This window comes from Cetorhinus maximus, chromosome 16 (genome assembly GCF_964194155.1).
Source record: "Cetorhinus maximus chromosome 16, sCetMax3.hap1.1, whole genome shotgun sequence".
Taxonomy (NCBI): domain Eukaryota; kingdom Metazoa; phylum Chordata; class Chondrichthyes; order Lamniformes; family Cetorhinidae; genus Cetorhinus; species Cetorhinus maximus.
Window position 1 is genome coordinate 97,005,618 of NC_135894.1, and position 20,410 is coordinate 97,026,027.

General features: G+C 49.7%; 1 protein-coding gene across 2 annotated transcripts in view; it reads right to left on the reverse strand.

Moving 5' to 3' along the window:
* The window catches only part of cxadr (CXADR Ig-like cell adhesion molecule), a 99,779-nt gene extending 84,282 nt beyond the window's left edge, over positions 1-15,497 (reverse strand). For both annotated transcript variants that reach the window (XM_078560373.1, XM_078560372.1), the window contains exon 1: positions 15,378-15,497. In XM_078560373.1, the coding sequence (XP_078416499.1) occupies positions 15,378-15,432 (55 nt within the window). In that variant the 5' untranslated portion in view covers positions 15,433-15,497. The remainder of the gene's footprint in view (positions 1-15,377) is intronic.
* Positions 15,498-20,410: the final 4,913 nt, after the last annotated feature.

The window sequence follows — 20,410 nt, forward strand, 5'->3', positions numbered from 1 at the left end:
TTTCAGTGGTGAACTAGATAGTGAGAAACTTTTTTATAAATGGCTCTCTCTCATGTTTTTAAGATATTGGTTGAGAGAGAAATATTGGCTAGGGCAATGGGGACAACTGCCCTGCTCTTCTTTGAATAGGGCTGTGGAATCCTGAGGGAGCAGACAGAAGGTCAACATTTTTCTTTTCCCACCTATTTCCATTATTTTTAAATGTATTTCCATCCAGTGTTTTATCTCTACCGTTTAGCTTATTTCGATCCCTTCCCCCCACCCCACCCCCACTAGGGCTATCTGTACCTTGCTCGTCCTGCTTTCTACCCTTAATGTCACCATTAGCACATAGCTAATGTCACCACCGTTAACACCTCTTTGTCCTTTTGTCTATGACATCTTTTGGCAATCTCCACCTATCACTGGCCCTCTATCCAGCGCTACCTGTCCCCCCCCCCACCCGCCCCCATTGTAAATTGCAGAGTCCCAGAGTCAGCAAAACCACCGATTTCTGAGCTGCCTGAAGGGATAGTAAAATCCCTTGCCCTTGACCACCCCTCTCCCAACCTGGACCACATTAAACCCAGTGACCAGACCAGCAGGCGTGGTGAGGAACAGGATGCCTTGGTTGACAGCCCCAAAATACCTGCCTCAGACAAATATCCTCTCGGTACTGAAAACATATAGAGACTACAGTGCCTCCTAAAGCAGCTCCGCACCATTAAAGATCAACTATTAAAGATAATCCCCCTTTAATGAGACCTCATTTGTACTCCTCATGCTGCTTAAATCTGCATTCCAATGTCACAATGATTAATCAACTAGACTAAGAGCTTTTTTTCTTTATCTTCCAACACCCAACAGGGATCATGCCTTCAAAACACAGCCACCTCCCTGGCCCTTTCCATATTTCAATTTTATACTCCACCCATCCCCCTTCCCAAAAACCACTATAACCCACCCACCCTCAGCCCCCGCTTGACCATAACAAAACATTTTAAAAGACAGGCGCTCCCAGACAAGCAACACCCACAATTGTCTCATTGTAAGTGCCTATGGCAGGCAAAGAACTCAATTGCATGTTTGTGAAAGACAGAGAGGGGAAAATGAATTAAAGGTAATGATAATTTGAGTTACTTAACACTTATTTAGTTTATAATTGTTTGTGATTACAGGTGTGGTACCAGTAACAGTGGGAGGAGCAATTAAATGAAAGACACAAATTAATAGCATTATGCAAATGTGCTGACAGCATTAAAATGCATCACAGCAGTTAAAGCATTTCAAAAGTACTTCATTGGTTGTCGGTGCTTTGAACTTACACCATGAATGATAAATTTATGCAGTATCTTCATAATTTTATATAGCTTTATAACAAATTATTGCTCCTTTTACCACCTCAGGACATCCCAAGTCACTTTACAATCAAAGCAGTTATTTGGAAGTGTGGTCACCGTTGTAATATAGGAAACAGAGCAGCCAATTTGCACACAGCAAGATCCCACAAACAGCAATGTGATGGTAACCGGATAGTGTGTGCACTTAAAAGTGATGTGGGTGGAGGATAAACATTGGCCAGAACCTTACCCTAACAGGGTTGAAACTCTGAAACTCCCCTTCTCATGCAGAGGGCAGACAGAGCCTGGGCTTAACATTTCATCTGAAATAGTGCTTCCAGCACACCCCCAGTACTGCACTGGAGCCTACATTTGTGTTCCAGTCTCTGCACTGGGACTTGAACCTACAACCTACTTGAAGCTGCAGTGGGATATGAACCTTTGGACTCAGGGTTGAGTGAGCTGCCAAAAGGCTTGACAGTGGTCTTCGGCTCTCCTTCGACAGTGCACACTGCATACTAACAAAATCCCAGCGATCATCAAATCACTTTAAAGAAAAGGAATCAACTTTCGCTCTTAGGTGACACTGAATATATGTTTAGCTCTTTGCTATTTAGTTTATACTGAATACCGACCGGTTCAAAAGACAGATCTAGCTCACATAGGATGTCGGGCACAGAAACAGGCTGCTCAATTCAACCAGTCCACGCCAACATTTAGGCTCCACTCTTATCGAACCCTATCAGTCTGCTATTCCTTTCTCCCCCACGTGCATATCTAACTTCCCCTTAAATGCATCTATACTATTTATCTCACTCTCATTAACAAGCCAACAGTAGGGATTGCCAGGACACATGCTGAATAGCCCTTGAAATGTGCACACAAATTAGTGTTAAAGTGCATGTTCACTCCTAAAGCTCAAACTCCTCAGTGCAGTTTAAACAACATGCCACTCAATGGAATGGATACTTTAAAATTACATTTTGTTTAATGAAAGGCTTCTCCCAGCAAGACTCTCAAAAGATTATTGCACACATGAAGGTAAAAGCGAGGTTCACTAAGTGACAAAGGGTGAGAGATGTGTGGTGAGAGAGCACTCAAAGTCCCAGCACTGGCTGTCTTCACATAACTGCATTTTCAGGAGTAGGGTCAACTCGCAGATTAGTTAATGATGACTCCAGCTATTTCTCTTCTCCACGGAGATCAGCCACCTCACTCTTTTACCAGTCATCACCGCAGTTGCAGCCATCCTTTTTTTTGGATTTAGTGGATGGTTTTACAGCTGAATGACCTTGCTGCTGCTAACGCCCTCCGTTTATCCAGATGGGAACTGGCCCCAATGAGGACTGGCTTTGCCTGCGCACCAGTGGCTGGGTTTCCTAGGCAGCAACGTCCTGGAGCAGGACTCGAACCTGGAGCATCCTGGCTCAGAGGGAGATCAGCCAACTCAGCTCACAACCTGATTTGCCCAGCAACATGCCAAACTATTGCCAGGAGTCTGCAGGAATATTTGCAGGCTACAGTCTACGCTGCTTCTGTGCCTTCCAAATTGGTGCAAAATAAAGAGAACTATAAAATAACCAAGTTATTAAGAACATTATTTTCCAAACCTTTGGAGAAATTGAGAAGATTGTAACAAGATCTATTTTGCAACCTGAGGATGGAGAGAGAGAGATTTGCTCTTCACTCTTACATGAGCAACACATACATTCCTTTAAACTTCTAATTCAAAATGTAAAAAGACTATTAGTGTTCTCACTGGAATTAATACACCCGCAAATCAGTTCCTGATACTTCAAGATATTTTTGAAAAACGCAAATTAAGCAATTATTGGTGTGTAGTAAAAATATAACCCCAAGCCAACAAATGTCTAATGCTGTATTGCACAATAAGCTTCCAGTATACTTAGTGGATTATCTCAAATTGATACACCAGTAAGTCATGGTTTGAATTGCAAAATAATTTTAAAATAAGCAATGTAGTCAGCATAGCAAAGTGGGAACATAGTGCTAAAAAACAAAGATTGAATCTTCAGTTTAAATTTAAGGGATTTTGAATGGCAAGTCTACACAGTCCTCCCCTGATTCGGAGTTTGGAGGGTGGAATCTAACTGCACAACGGGTGTTTTTCTCCAGATGATGGGGACGTGCACTGCAGGGATTTTTCCTTACACAGCACTAAAATTCCACTGATAACACGGACAGGCTAGATGCAATTGTGCAAGACTCATGATTGTCAAGATGGTTGCGCAGTCTCTGCATTGCAGGTTTCAATGAATGAACAACAACAACTAGGTAAGGGTTTTAAGAATTGCAAGCAAGCATACATAGGCACAGGGTAATTATGCTGTTCACAGTTGGCAAAAAAAAGAGTTAGTTGCTAAGTAACTGCTTCACCATTAATGGGAACCTTCTGAATGGCTGAGTATTTGAACACAAGTCTTAAGAACTCAGAAAACCAAAACAAAAACACACCAATTAGGAAGTCACATTCCCATCACTGAAATATTATTTGTCTCGCTGCGAAGTCCAAGTATCTGGAGTAGATCCCAATTCTCATCACTGGCAAGACATTTCTAAAGAATGAATTACCTCGGGCACAATCAAGGTACATTCCAACTAAAGGGAAAGGTAGGGCAAGCAAATCCAGAGCTCCCTGGATGAAAACGCAGATAGAAATTAAGATAAAGAAAAAAAAAAGTGCATTTATGACAGAGGTCAGGTAGAAAATACAATTGAGAACCAAGAGGATTACAGAAAGTTCAGAGGGGAGGTGAAAAAGCATAAGGAAAGCAAAGAGGGGTTATGAGAAAAGACTAGCAGCCAATATAAAGGGGAATTCCAAAGTCTTCTATAGACGCAAATACTAAAAGGGTGGTAAGAGGAGGAGTAGGGCCGATTAGGGACCTAAAAGGGAATTTACACATGGCCGAAGGGGCGTTGGCTGAGGTATTAAATGATAATTTTGCATCCGTCTTTACCAAGGAGGTAGATTCTACTCAGGCCATGTGACAGACGAGGGAACTCTGTCACTAGAAGGGTTCAAAATTGTTATGGAGGAAGTGTTAAATAGATTGTTGGTATATAAAGTTGACAAGGCACCGGGGCCAGATGAGATGCATCCCAGGACATTGAAGGAAGTGAGTGTAGAAATTGCAGCAGCACTGGAGAATTGCAAACGTTATGCCCTTGTTCAAAAATGGTTGTAAGGATAAACCCAGCAATTACAGGCCAGTCAGTTTAACTTCAGTGGTGGGCAAGACCCTAGAAACAATTATTCAGGATAGAATTAGCAGTCACATGGAAAAGTATGGGTTGATAAGAAAGAGCCAGCATGGTTTCCTAAAGGGGAAATCATGTTTAACGAGCTTGGAGTTTTTTGAAGAACAAACAGAAAAGGTCGATGAGGGTAATGCTGTTGATGTGGTGTACATGGACTTTCAAAAGGCATTTGATACAGTGTCACACAACAGACTTGAGAAAATGCATTGCTCATGGAATAAAAGGGACAGTAGCAACATGGATACAAACTTGGCTGAAAAATAGGAAGCAGAGAGTAATGGTCAATGGGTATTTTTCAGGCTGGAGGAAGGTTTGTAGTGGAGTTCCCCAGGGGTCGGTATTGGGACCCTTGCTTTTCCTGGTATATATTAATGATCTGGATCTTGGTGTGCAGGGGACAATTTCAGAGTTTGCAGATGATACGAAGCTTGGGAGTGTTATAAACTGCAAGGACAGTGTAGCACTTCAAAAAGGACAAACAAGTTAGTGGAGTGGGCAGATAGGTCGCAGATGAAGTTCAATGTGGAGAAGTGTGAGGTGATGCATTTTGCTAGGAAGAACATGAACAGACAATATAAAATGTGAAATTTTGCTGGGGGTGCAAGAGCAGAAAGGCCTGGGTGTATAAGTGCATAGATCATTGTAGGCGGCAGGACAGGTAGAGAGAGCAGTTAATAAAGTATCCTGGGCTTTATTAATAGGGACATAGACCACAAGAGCAAGAAGGTTATGCTGAATTTATATAAGACACTCGTTAGGCCTCAGCTGGAGCAGTGTGTACAGTTCTGGGTGTCACATTATAGGGAGGATGTGGACACATTGGAGAGTGTGCAGAAGAGGTTAACAAGAATGGCTCCAGGGATGAGAAACTTCAGGTACAAAGACAGATTGGAGAGGTTTTAACTGTCCTCCTTGGAGAGAAGGCGGTTGAGAGAAGAATTGATAGAGATGTTCAAAATCATGAGGGGGCTGGACAGAGTAGATAGGGAGAAGCCGTTCCCGCTCACGAAGGATCAAGAACGAGAGGGCACAGATTTAAAGTGATTTGCAAAAGAAGCAAATGTGACGTGAGAAAAAACTTTTTCACACAACGAGTGGTTCAGGTCTGGAATGCACGGCCTGGAAGTGTGGTGGAGGCAAGTTTAATCGAGGCATTCAAGAGGGCATTAGATAATTAGAAACAATGTGCAGGGGTACAGGGAAAAGGCAGGGCAATGGCACTAGGTCAGAATGCTCATTTGGAGAGCCAGTGCAGACACGATGGGCCTCCTCCTGTGCCGCTGAAATTCTGTGAATTGTAGGCCCTTCTACCCTCTCTCAAAGCCTGAAGCAACATTAGCAGAATCAAAAACAAAAATAAAAATACCTGGAAAAACTCAGCAGGTCTGACAGCATCTGCGGAGAGGAACACAGTTAACGTTTCGAGTCCGTATGACTCTTCAACAGAGGAATCAAATTGAGAGTCAGGTAGAAGTGTTCAAATTACAATAGGATGCCACTGGGTAGATAGGAGCAGACTGTTTCCTGTAACTGAGGGGTTGTCGATACATGATCAGTAAATCTCTTGCATTTAATAAAGAGGAACTCATTTACACAGAGTTGGGAGGCTGTGAAATTCATTTCCCAGCTTGGTGATTTGAAGCAGAAACTAGGCTATCATTCAAGATTAAAACTGACTGGTGGAAGCAAAACAGGGAATATTGTGGGTAAATGTGATTAGGAGTATTGTATTCATGTGAAGGATAAACTCTGATGCAACCTCTATGGATGCTTCACCAGGACTGTTGGCACCAGTTGGGGCTGTTCTCTACCCTTGGCCTTCGGTATGAGATCCAGCAGTTTTGAAAGGCCATTGTAATATTGGTAATGCCAAATGACAGATGATACATTAAAAGACGTTCACCTGTTCAGATTTCTTTCCTTTTTGCCCCATTCATTCTTGGGCTGAGAGTCACTGGCTAGGTCAGCAGTTATTGTCCATCCCTAATTACCTCAAAAATCTGGTGGTGAGTTTTGCATCTCAACAGCTTACTAAGCCACTTCAGAGTGAACCGCATTGGCTAGATGGGCCATCAGTGACAAGTTTCCTTCCCCAAAGGGTAAAAAGAGCTTGGTTTTAAAATTCTCATTGTTGTTTTCAAATCCTTCCATGGCCTCTCTCTCCCCCATCTCTAACCTCCTGCAGCCCTACAGCTGGCCTCTGCCTCATCTCCAATTTTCATTGTTCCACCATATCATCAGTCATTCCTCCTCCACCACCATCAGTGGCCATGTCTTCAGCTGCATGGCCCTAAGCTCTGGGATTTATACCATAAACGTCTCTCCTCCTTTGAAATGCTCCTTAAAAAAAAAATCTACCTTTGACCAAGCCTTTGGTCACCTGTTGGTGTCAAAACTCTAAAGTGCACTGTGACATTTTACCAATTTAAAAGTGCTATATAAATGCAAGTTTTTATGATTTGTAGTAGGTTTTTAATGACAAACCAAGAGCTTCACGATCACTTTAACTGACACCACCTCAACCAACCCTCCGCAACACCTGTGCTCCTCTAATCCTGGCCTCCTGAGCATTCCCGATTTTAACTGCTCCACCATTGGTGCACGTACGTTCAGTTGCCTGGGCCATAAGCTCTGGAGTTCCCTCCCTAAACCTGGACAACTCACTTTCCTCATTTAAGGTGTGCCTTAAAACCTGCCTTATTGGTCAAGCATTTGGTCATCTGTTCATGTGGCTCAGTGTCATATTTTAGTGTAATAACGTTCCTGTGAAGCGTCTTGGGTTTTACGATGTTAAAAGCATTGCATAAATACAAATTATTCCAGGTATATTTAAAAAAAAGTTCAAACATGGTGAGATGAAAACAGAAAATGCTGGAAAAACTCAGCAGACCTGGCAGCATCTGTGGAGAGAGAAAAGAGTGTTAAGGTTTTGAGCCAGTGTGACCCTTCTTCAGAGGACAGGCTTGAGTTTTTCCAGCATTTTCTGTTTTTAATTCAGATTTCCAGCATCCACAGTATTTTGCTTTTATCCGAGCATGGTGAGGTCTGAGCTCACATTCTCTAGGTTATTAGACCAGTAATATAAATCACTGTAAGACCACACCAATAGATTACAGGGCACTTGTTAAAGCTGGGCAGGGAGGTCACTTGGATGATTTTTCAGCTCACTGACATTGGTACCATGCTGCAGTGTAAGGTTACTGCAATGCAGAAGTAATTTGTCGCCTGAAATGTATTGTGAAGGTTTGGCATGACAAAGCACAATGTCATTTTAAAAATATTAAGTCATAGGAAAACCTACTCCACCAGTTTGTCAGCTGGGAGCATGCCTATAGTCATGATCACTACCTGCAGAAGCAGTTCAACAACAGGGTGCACAGACGCTAATCTGTTATTTGACACCATGGGCAAAGTGCTAAAGCACAGTGACTCTTGATCAAAGTAGAGTAAAGCAGGAAGCTCCAGGCTGTTCAGTGACTTAATCTGCAGAATTTTCCTATCAGGGCATGTGGGAGGGTTTGGCACCTTAAAAAGTTCCCAAATCCAACAACCCTAATACTGTACCTGCATTACTAAAATATACACAAAAACCACACTGTACTGATGGAAAAAAAATCATTAACAGCAGTTTACTCAAGGTGAAAATGGTGTTTTATGTTCTGTGAATATTTGCCAGCCTCAGCTGACCATTAACCACAAAATTATTTTTATAATCTGACCTTCACTGCCATTCCTCAGTCCGGAAACTGAGATTTGTCTCAAGTCAGGAGTAATTAATTTCAGTTGCAAAGTGCTCTAATAACATTTGCGAAGTTGTGTTTAAATTTTAGTCAAATTAAGTACTTTCAAAGTGTACTAGTTACTGTTGTAATGTAGGAAACAAGCATACAAACTAAATTAAAAACAAAAAGCTACTGCGGATGCTGGAAATCCAAATCAAAGACAGAATTACCTGGAAAAACTCAGCAGGTCTGGCAGTATCGGCGGAGAAGAAAAGAGCTGACGTTTCGGGTCCACATGACCCTTCAACGGAACTGAAGTATAGTTAGAAGAGGGGTGAAATATAAGCTGGTTTAAAGTGGGGGGCGGGGGGAGAGAGAAGTTGAGGGTGGGGTGGTTGTGGGGACAAGCAAGCAGTGATAAGAGCAGATAACCAAAAGATGTCACAGACAAAAGGATCAAAGAGGTGTTGAAGGTGGTGATATTATCTAAGAAAAGTGCTAATTAAGAATGGATGGCAGGATACTCAAGGTACAGCTCTAGTGGGGGTGGGGTGGAAAGACTAACAAGGTATTAGTTGTAGATTTAAAAATAATGGAAATAGCTGGGAAAAGAAGAATCTATATAAATTATTGAAAAAAACAACAAAAAAAAACAAAAGGGAGGGGGAAGAAACGGGGTGGGGATGGGGGCAGGGGGAGTTTAAGATCTAAAGTTGTTGAATTCAATATTCAGCCCAGAAGGCTGTAAAGTGCCTAGTCGGAAGATGAGGTGCTGTTCCTCCAGTTTGCGTTGGGCTTCACTGGAACAATGCAGCAAGCCAAGGACAGACATGTGGGCAAGAGAGCAGGGTGGAGTGTTAAAATGGCAAGCGACAGGGAGGTTTGGGTCTTTCTTGCGGACAGACCGCAGGTGTTCTGCAAAGCGGTCGCCCAGTTTGCGTTTGGTCTCTCCAATGTAGAGGAGACCGCATTGGGAGCAACGAATGCAGTAGACTAAGTTAGGGGAAATGCAAGTGAAATGCTGCTTCACTTGAAAGGAGTGTTTGGGCCCTTGGACGGTGAGGAGAGAGGAAGTGAAGGGGCAGGTGTTGCATCTTCTGCGCGGGCATGGGGAGGTGCCATAGGTGGGGGTTGAGGAGTAGGGGGTGATGGAGAAGTGGACCAGGGTGTCCCGGAGGGAACGATCCCTACGGAATGCCACCGGGGGGGTGAAGGGAAGATGTGTTTGGTGGTGGCATCATGCTGGAGTTGGCGGAAATGGCGGAGGATGATCCTTTGAATGCGGAGGCTGGTGGAGTGATAAGTGAGGACAAGGGGGACCCTATCACGTTTCTGGGAGGGAGGAGAAGGCGTGAGGGCGGATGCACGGGATATGGGCTGGACACGGTTGAGGGCCCTGTCAACCACCGTGGGTAGAAAACCTCGGTTAAGGAAGAAGGAGGACATGTCAGAGGAGCTGTTTTTGAAGGTAGCGTCATCAGAACAGATGCGACGGAGGCGAAGGAACTGAGAGAATGGGATGGAGTCCTTACAGGAAGCGGGGTGTGAGGAGCTGTAGTCGAGGTAGCTGTGGGAGTCAGTAGGCTTGTAATGGATATTGGTGGACAGTCTATCATCAGAAATTGAGACAGAGAGGTCAAGGAAGGGAAGAGAAGTGTCAGAGATGGACCATGTGAAAATGATGGAGGGGTGGAGATTGGAAGCAAAATTAATAAATTTTTCCAGGTCCCGACGAGAGCATGAAGCAGCACCGAAGTAATCATCGATGTACCGGAGAAAGAGTTGTGGGAGGGGGCCAGAGGAGGACTGGAACAAGGAATGTTCCACATACCCCATAAAGAGACAGGCATAGCTGGGGCCCATGCGGGTACCCATAGCCACACCTTTTATTTGGAGGACGTGAGAGGAGTTAAAGGAGAAATTGTTCAGTGTGAGAACAAGTTCAGCCAGACGGAGGAGAGTACTACTAAATTCCTTAGCTAATATCACCACCGTCACCACCCCTTAGTCCTTTTATCTATGACATCTTTGGCAATCTCTTAAAACAAAAACAAAAATACCTGGAAAAACTCAGCAGGTCTGGCAGCATCTGTGGAAGGGAGCATGTTGCACTCATTACTATTGTGTAATATGGGTGCTTTCTCTGTTCAGCCATGACTCTTTTAGATGCCATACTCTTCACTTTCAGGTCAATAGTAATAGCGTGTCCATGAAACATGTAACATTTGGAGCATGAGAGAGATAACTAACAACATTGCACTCTTCATGCGGACTCGAAACGTTAACTGTGCTCCCTTCCACAGATGCTACCAGACCTGCTGAGTTTTTCCAGGTATTTTTGTTTTTGTTTTCGATTTCCAGCATCCGCGGTTTTTTGCTTTTGGCAATCTCTTCTTTGCCTCCACCTATCACTGGCCCGCTATCCATCTCTACTTGTCCCACCCCCCTCAAACAGCTTATATTTCACCTCATTTCTATTTTTCTTTAGTTCTGATGAAGAGTCATACGGACTCGAAACATTAACTGTATTCCGCTCCGCAGACGCTGTCAGACCTGCTGAGTTTTTCCAACTATTTTTGTTTCATGCAAACTAGGAGCAGGAGTAGACCATTCAGCCCCTCGAGCCTGCTCCACGATTCAATAAGATCATGCCTGATCTGATTGTGGCCTCAACTCCACATTCCACCTACCCCCAATAACCTTTGACATGGAATGCAGCCAACAAATACACACACAACAAAACCAATGTGTTACAATCAGATAATTTTTTTTATATATTGAAGTAATGCTGGTTGAGGGATAAACATCGGAGAATGGCCTGTTTCTCTTCACAATGTGCCTCACATTATTTTACATCCAGGTTTGGGTTGGGGGGGAGATAGGCAAGGCCTCTATGTTTCATCTGGAAGACAGCACTTCCAGCAGTGCAACATTCCCTCAGTACTACACTTGGAACAAGAAAAACCACTTTGGTAGTGCAGGAGTTGGATCAATCAGCGTGGTTCCATATAACACTTGTAAAGAGCCCTGTCTACGTGTCCAGATGGATAGTTAGGGGGCTATATTGACAATGCTCACTGGAAACAGAGTGCAGTATCAAGGGTGAAGGCCAGTGTGGCTTTAGTTAATGTGGCATTGTGCACTGTGATCTAATCTAATGTGCATCAGCTGTTTTGTTCATTTACTTCAGTCATGATTCATTTGAATGTTTGCTTAGTGTCAGCATGTTACCAGAATACACAACTCATTCTCTAGTAGGATCAATGAGGAGGAAGTAACAGCATACCCTGGTAAACAATGAAAGGCATTAATGAAAAATTCAACTACCCCCAAGTACCCATTGTCTATTTATGTTAATTTCACTCAGCTTTTCTCTGCAGGTTTCACAATGAGACAATTAACTTAAGCCCTTCCCTCCATTGATAATATGCGAATCGATGCAGCTTCTGATAGTGCTCTGGCCAACATGGAACCACTGCTGAGACAACTTTGCAATAAAACAGTAAAAACAGAAAATGCTGGAAATACTCAGCAGGCCAGGCAGCATCTGTGGAGAGAGAAACAGGAGGAAATGGTTCAGTCTGATGACCATTCATCAGAATTGAAAAAAATTAAGCGACGTAACAGGTTTTAAGAAAATAGAGACAGGAGTGAGTGAAGGGAGGACTAAAAGGGTGTGTAATAGGGTGGAAGGCAGGGGAGACTAAATGGCAAAATGGATTATGGTGCAAGGTCAAAGTGTGTGGTCGTAATGGGACATGTAAATATATCAGAAGATAGACTTTAGAGGAGTTTAAATGGAGACATCAAAACCATTACCAACGCCTGTTGTCTGAAAAAAAAATGAGTGGCGTGGTTATGCTCTTAAGTTATTGAAATCAATGTTGAGCCCAAAAGGTTGTAAGTTCCTAACTGAAAGATGAGGTGCTGTTTCTCTAGCTCCATCGGCACAGAGGCAGAGAGCAGACATCAGAGTGAGAGAGAGAGGCAGCAACCAGAATTCTGGGATCACACTTGCAGACTGAACAGCTGTGTCCAGCAATGTGGTCACCCAATCTGCGATTGGTCTTCCCAATATAGAGAGGAGGTCACACAGTAAGCCGCAGATACAGGCAAATCACTGTTTCACCTGGAAGGAGAGTTTGGGGTCGTAAATGGTGAGGAGGGAGGTGAAAGGACAGGTATTGTATCTCCTTCGCATGGATGGAAAGAAACAAAGGGTGGTCGATCTGAAATATTAACTCAGTTTCGCTCCCCACAGACACACCTGACCTGCAGAGTATTTTCAGTATTTTTGTTTTATTTCAGATTTCTATCATCCACAGTACTTTGCACTTGTATTATGAAATTCCGTCAACCGCATCAAACTCCAACAGGGCAGAAGCTGCCACTGCAGTGCTCCCCAAACTTATTCCTGATTTGACCCCATTTTAATGCCTCAGACTATGTGATCCCCAGAATGAAAATTGGACAAGAGGAAGGGTGGTTGAATGTGGGGGGGGTCTGGGGTTGGGGACAGGAGGTTTAAGCCTGCTGGGTTGGCCCTAAAAGTAGCAAACGTCAATCTTTCTATAGCCTGTGGTTTTAGCACCAATCCAGCCTCAGGACAGACAATTAAGCCGTGCCCAACAGAAAACAACATTTAAAGGGGCCACGCAGTTGTCAAAACTCAGGCTGGGTTCCACGGCCACCGCAGCCATCTCGGAGCTTGCGGCCCCAAAATCTCATCCCGCGACCTCACTGGGGGTCACGACCCATAATTTGGGAACACCTGCTCTACTGTCCCTATTTACACAGAGCCCCATCTTTGCGATAGGGCACTTACTTTGGAGCCAGAAGGTTGTAGGTTCATGCCGTGCTCTGGAAACTTGAGCACATGATCTAGACTGGCACCCCGAGGATGTGCCGTTTACAGAGGAAACATTAAACCTGGGCCTCGCCCCGTCCTCGCAGCTAAACACGAAAAACCCCATGGCTATATTTCGAGGAGCAGACAACCTCACCCCAGTTTCCTGGCCAATATTCATCCCTCAACCACCATTACTAAAAAATTATCTGGTCATTATCATGTTGCTATTTGAGAGCTTGCTGTGCACAAATTGGTTCCTATATTTCCTTGGTACTAGGCAACGTTTCCCTCCGCAGTTTTCCATTAGGGAATTTTCGGAGCGGCTGCACAATTAGTGCAGTCGACGGTCACATTAATGAGAAAATTACATTTCCTACATTACTGAAAGTGCTTAATCGACCGTAAAGCACTTTGGGACGTTCAGAGGTTGTGAAAGATGCAACATAAATGCAAGTCTTCCTTTAGACCCCCCCAAAAGGGCCATAAAACTACACTACACAAGTGATCCATGTGCACCCCGCCCCCATCTCCACTACACCTGAGCAACGTCAGAATAATGTCACTCAACTGGACAGGGAAGGGGAATTTTCCATAAGCACAGGTTGAGCACTTTACTAGCATTTAAAAACTATGCATACAAGCCTCAGGGTTTCCATTATCGATCACTCCAGTTCAGCTCAAACAGGAGGGCTTTTAAAGATCCGTTTTTAAGTCTATTGTACTGTTAACTGGTTCTAAACGGCAGGGCCTCTCAATATTCATGACATCCACCCCCTCAAAAAAAAAACAGGTGCACAGTTCCCATTAGTGTTGAAAACTGGGATATACTGTGGGTGCGTAGGATTTAACATTTTAAACTTACGATCAAAGACACCTCAGAACCTAACAAAGCACCTTCGCTTTGTTTTTATTTTTAAAAAAAGGTACATTTTGTAGAGATTGGAAAAGGCAAAAACACTCAAGAGCGCAAAGCAGTTGCGTTATGTTAATTAAAGGCGTATTATAAATGCAAAAGCTGATGTTGTTGAGGGCAATTCTGCCCCAATGCCTTTCGGACTTTGCCCTCTGAATCCTTTAAAAGATCCAAGCCATTCCGCCTCCCACTAGTTATGAAAAGCATTTCTGCTTCATTGCAAGTTCACAACTACCCTGCGAGATGATTGAGAGTCAGGCATTGTCCAACCAGGGGAGGCAAGACAATAAATCCTAACTACTCTGGCAAGTCTGCTTTTCATCCATTCCTGCCACTGACCGAAGGCAGACACAGCACAGTCAGCATTTGATGGATATGAGACAATGAAAGGTTGCATCGGCTCACACACCTACCAGTTTACAATCTCCCCATTCCTAACCTTTTAAAAACGCGCACACACACAAAAAAAAAACAAGATTCGGTCCAAAAACACTTATGTTTCGCTTTGAAATGCCACAATTGCGCTCCTTATACATTTCTCCCCCTCAAAACAGCTGTCATCCCTTCACACAAATGAATGTTTTAATTATAAAACACACACACACACACACACACAGGCAGTTTGGGGGGAATCTCGCATTATTATCTCTGATCTGACAAAAACACCAAAACAAGCAGCAAAATGTTTGGGACCCAGATAAAGGGGCCACTGGCGGAATGGATGCACTCCAGGGCTGACCAGGGCTGTTTAACCAGGCTCTCTACACACAAAGAGACTTTTCCCCACAGAGCCAGTTAAAAAAAAAAACAGGCGACGGCTTCAAATTAATGAATAATCACAAAAGGCGAAGAAGCCCGTAACCGTGTCCCTGAGGTGAGGGAGACAAAAGCAAAAAGCGAGCTCGACGCGACTGAGGGAAAAAAACAATACAACCAAACCCAGGATTAACACAAACCACTGGCGAGTGAAGGGAAAAGGGGTCCAAGAAACAGGAATGTTACCCTCCAGACCAACATTTCACCCTCCAAACAAAACTTACGCGATAATAAAAAGCCATCCCCCCCAAAAAAAAGTTTGAGATGATCCTGCAGAGAATTAAAAAAAAACCAAGAAACCAGCATCGAGCGAAAGGGAGAGAGGGAGAGAGGGAGAGGGAGAGAGGAGCAGAGGGAGAGATAGAAGGAGAGAAAAAGGTCAAGTGAGATAAAGGGGAAAAAGCCAGCGAGAGAGAGAGAGACAATAGACGGGATGGGTCCGGGGAATTGTTGGACTCTTTCTGGGTGAGTTTTACCTGCTAACAGGTAGAGCAGAGACACTGTAACCAATCCGCTCCGGCTTGTATCCATCGCTCAGGTTGCTCTGGAAACTCCGACCTACCTGCTCCATCCCACCCGACCCGTCACTTCCGGGCCCAGTCCCGCAGCCGGACCTCCCCCTCCCTCAGGCTGAAGGGAATGCGGGGCGGGGGGGGGGGTGGGGGGGAAGAGAGGGGGTAGAGATGGGGGTGAAGGGGGTAGAGATGGGGGTGAAGGGGGTAGAGATGGGGTGAAGGGGGTAGAGGGGGGGTGAAGGGGGTAGAGGGGGGGTGAAGGGGGTAGAGGGGGGGTGAAGGGGGTAGAGGGGGGGTGAAGGGGGTAGAGGGGGGGTGAAGGGGGTAGAGGGGGTGAAGGGGGTAGAGGGGGGGTGAAGGGGGTAGAGGGGGGGTGAAGGGGGTAGAGGGGGGGTGAAGGGGGTAGAGGGGGGTGAAGGGGGTAGAGGGGGGGTGAAGAGGGTAGAGGGGGGGTGAAGGGGTAGGGGGGTGAAGGGGGTAGAGGGGGGGTGAAGGGGGTAGAGGGGGGGTGAAGGGGGTAGAGGCGGGGTGAAGGGGGTAGAGGGGGGTGAAGGGGGTAGAGGGGGGGTGAAGGGGTAGAGGGGGGTGAAGGGGGTAGAGGGGGGTGAAGGGGGTTGAGGGGGGGTGAAGGGGGTAGAGGGGGGTGAAGGGGGTTGAGGGGGGGTGAAGGGGGTTGAGGGGGGGTGAAGGGGGTTGAGGGGGGGTGAAGGGGGTTGAGGAGGGGTGAAGGGGGTTGAGGAGGGGTGAAGGGGGTTGAGGGGGGGTGTGAAGGGGGTTGAGGGGGGGTGAAGGGGGTTGGGGGGGTGAAGGGGGTTGGGGGGGTGAAGGGGGTTGGGGGGGTGAAGGGGGTTGGGGGGGTGAAGGGGGTTGGGGGGGTGAGGGGGGGGTGAAGGGGGTTGGGGGGGTGAAGGGGGTTGGGGGGGTGAGGGGGGGTGAAGGGGGTTGGGGGGGTGAGGGGGAGGGGGTGAAGGGGGTTGGGGGTGGTGAAGGGGGAGGAGGAGAGGGGGGAATATGGGTGGGGGGGGGAGGGGAGGTGAGGGGGGAATATGGGTGGGGGAGGGGAGGGGAGGGGAGGGGGGAATATGGGTGGGGGGAGGGGAGGGGAGGGGAGGGGAGGGGGGAATATGGGAGGGGGGAATATGGGTGGGGGGAGGGGAGGGGAGGGGGGAATATGGGTGGGGGGAGGGGAGGGGGGAATATGGGTGGGGGGAGGGGAGGGGAGGGGGGAATATGGGTGGGGGGAGGGGAGGGGGGAATATGGGTGGGGGGAGGGGAGGGGAGGGGGGAATATGGGTGGGGGGAGGGGAGGGGAGGGGGGAATATGGGTGGGGGGAGGGGAGGGGAGGGGGGAATATGGGTGGGGGGAGGGGAGGGGAGGGGGGAATATGGGTGGGGGGAGGGGAGGGGGGAATATGGGTGGGGGAGGGGGGAATATGGGTGGGGGAGGGGGAATATGGGTGGGGGAGGGGGGAATATGGGGAGGGGAGGGGGGAATATGGGTGGGGGGAGGGGAGGGGGGAATATGGGTGGGGGAGGGGGAATATGGGTGGGGGGAGGGGAGGGGGGAATATGGGTGGGGGGAGGGGGGAATATGGGTGGGGGGAGGGGGGAATATGGGTGGGGGGAGGGGAGGGGGGAATATGGGAGGGGGAGGGGGGAATATGGGTGGGGGGAGGGGAGGTGGGAATATGGGTGGAGGGAGGGGAGGGGGGAATATGGGTGGGGGGGAGGGGGAATATGGGTGGGGGGAGGGGAGGGGGGAATATGGGTGGGGGGAAGGGAGGGGGGAATATGCGTGGGGGGAGGGGAGGGGGGAATATGCGTGGGGGGAGGGGGGAATATGTGTGGGGGGAGGGGGGAATATGGGTGGGGGGAGGGGAGAATATGGGTGGGGGGATGGGAGAATATGGGTGGGGGGAGGGGAGGGGGGAATATGGGTGGGGGGAGCGGAGGGGGGAATATGGGTGGGGGGAGGGGAGGGGGGAATATGGGTGGGGGAGGGGAGGGGGGAATATGGGTGGGGGGAGGGGAGGGGGGAATATGGGTGGAGGGGAGGGGGGATATGGGTGGGGGGAGGGGAGGGGGGAATATGGGTGGGGGGGAGGGGGGAATATGGGTGGGGGGAGGGGAGGGGGGAATATGGGTGGGGGGAGGGGAGGGGGGAATATGGGTGGGGGGAGGGGAGGGGGAATATGGGGGAGGGGAGGGGGGGAATATGGGTGGGGGGAGGGGAGGGGGGGAATATGGGTGGGGGGAGGGGAGGGGGGAATATGGGGGAGGGGAGGGGGGGAATATGGGTGGGGGGAGGGGAGGGGGGGAATATGGGTGGGGGGAGGGGAGGGGGGGAATATGGGTGGGAGGGGGGGAATATGGGGGAGGGGAGGGGGGAATATGGGTGGGGGGAGGGGAGGGGGAGGAATATGGGTAGGGGGGAGGGGGGAATATGGGTGGGGGGGGAATATGGGGGGAGGGGGGGAATATGGGGGAGGGGGGGAATATGGGTGGGGGGAAGAGGGTGGGGGGAAGGTGGGAAGAGGGTGGGAGGGGGAAAGAGGGTGGTGGGGAGGGGGGAAGATGGTTGGGGGGAGGGGGAAGAGGTGGGGGTGGGGGGGAACGGGGAGGGGGAAGAGGGTGGGGGGAGGGGGAAGAGGGTGGGGGAAAGTGTGTGGGGGGAGGGGGGAAGAGGGTGGGGGGAGGGAGGAAGAGGAGAAGGGGGTTTGTGGGGGGAGAAGTGGGTTTGGGGGGGGAGAAGGGGTTTGGTGGGGGAGAAGGGGGTTGGGGGGAGAAGGGGGTTGGGGGGGAGAAGGGGGTTGGGGGGGAGAAGGGGGTTGGGGGGGAGAAGGGGGTTGGGGGGGTGAGAAGGGGGTTGGGGGGGGAGAAGTGGGTTGGGGGGGAGAAGTGGGTTGGGGGGGTGCGGGGAGAAGGGGGTTGGGGGGATGCGGGGAGAAGGGAGTTGGGGGGGTGCGGGGAGAAGGGAGTTGGGGGGGTGCGGGGAGAAGGGGGTTGGGGGGGTGCGGGGAGAAGGGGGTTGCGGGGAGAAGGGGGTTGTGGGGAGAAGGGGGTTGGGGGGGTGCGGGGAGAAGGGGGTGGGGGGATGCGGGGAGAAGCGGGTTTTGGGGAGGGGGAGAAGGGGTTTTGGGGAGGGGGGAGCAGGGGGGTTTGGGGAGGGGGAGAAGGGAGTTGGTGGAGGGGGTTTGGGGAGGGGGAGAAGGGGGTTTGGGGAAGGCGGGGAGAAGGGGGTTTGGGGAAGGTGGGGAGAAGGGGGTTTGGGAAGTTGGGAGAAGGGGGTTTGGGAAGTTGGGAGAAGGGGGTTTGGGAAGTTGGGAGAAGGGTGTTTGGGGAGGTGGGGGAGAAGGGGGTTTGGCGAGGTGGGGGAGAAGGGGGTTTGGGGAGGGGGGAGAAGGGGGTTTGGGGAGTGGGGGAGAAGGGGGGTTTGCGGAAGGGGGGGAGAAGGGGGTTTGCGGAAGGGGGGAGAAGGGGGTTTGGGAGGTGTGGGAGAAGGGGGTTTGGGGAGGGGGGGAGAAGGGGGTTTGGGGAGGTGGGGGAGAAGGGGGTTTGGGGAGGGGGGGAGAAGGGGATTTGGGGAGGGGGGAGAAGGGAGTTTGGGGAGGGGGGAGAAGGGGATTTGGGGAGGGGGGGAGAAGGGGGTTTGCGGAAGGGGGGGGAGAAGGGGGTTTGGGGAGGTGGGGGAGAAGGGGGTTTGGGGAGGTGGGGAGAAGGGGGTTTGGGGAGGTGGGGGAGAAGGGGGTTTGGGGAGGTGGGGGAGAAGGGGGTTTGCGGAGGGGGAGAAGGGGGTTTGGGGAGGGGGGAGAAGGGGGTTTTGGGGGGAGAAGGGCGTTTTGGGGGCGAGAAGGGCGTTTTGGGGGCAAGAAGGGGGGTTTAGGGGAGAAGGGGGTTTTGGGGGGGAGAACGGGGTTTTGGGGGGGAGAAGGGGGCTTTGGGGGAGAGTAGGGGGTTTTGGGGGGAGAAGGGGGTTTTGTGAGGAGTAGGGGGTTTTGGGGGGGAGTAGGGGGTTTTGGGGGGGAGTAGGGGGTTTTGGTGGGGGAGAAGGGGGTTTTGGGGGGAGAAGGGGGTTTTGGGGGGGAGAAGGGGGTTTTGGGGGGGAGAAGGGGGTTTTGGGGGGGAGAAGGGGGTTTTGGGGGGGAGAAGGGGGTTTTGGGGAGAAGGGGGTTTTGGGGGGAGAAGCGGGGAGAAGGGGTTTTGGGGGGGAGACGGGGGTTTTGGGGGCTGAGAATGGGGTTTTGGTGGGGGGAGAAGGGGGTTTTGGGGGGGAGAAGGGGGTTTGGGGGGAGAAGGGGGTTTTGGGGGGAGAAGGGGGTTTTGAGGGGAGAAGGGGGTTTTGGGGGGAGAAGGGGTTTTGGGGGGGAGAAGGGGGTTTTGGGGGGAGAAGGGGGTTTTGGGGGGAGAAGGGGGTTTTGGGGGGGAGAAGGGGGTTTTGGGGGGGAGAAGGGGGTTTTGGGGGGGAGAAGGGGGTTTTGGGGGGGGAGAAGGGGGTTTTGGGGGGGAGTAGGGGGCTTTGGGGAGAAGGGGGTTTTGGGGGGAGAAGGGGGTTTTTGGGGGAGGGAAGAAAGGGGTTTTGACGGGGAGAAGAGGATTTGGTGGGGGAGGGAAGGAGGTTTTGGGTGGGAGGGGGTTTTTGGGGGGGAGAAGGGGTGTTGGGGGAGAAGGTGGTTTGGAGAGGGCAGAAGGGGGAAGAGGGTGGGGGGGGGTGGAAGAGGGTGGGGTGGAAGGGGGGAAGAGGGTAGGGGGAGGGGGGAAGAGGGTAGGGGGATGGGGGAAGAGTGTGTGGGGGAGGGGAAGAGGGTGGGGGGGAGGGGGAAGAGGGTGGGGGGGAGGGCAGAAGAGGGTGGGGGGGATTGGGGAAGAGGGTGAGTGGGAAGAGGGTGGGGGAAGAGGGTAGGGAGGAAGGGGGAAGAGGGTGGAGGGGAAAGGGGGTGGGGGGAAGGGGGGAAGAGGGTGGGGGCAAGAGGGTGGGGGGCAAGAGGGTGGGGGGC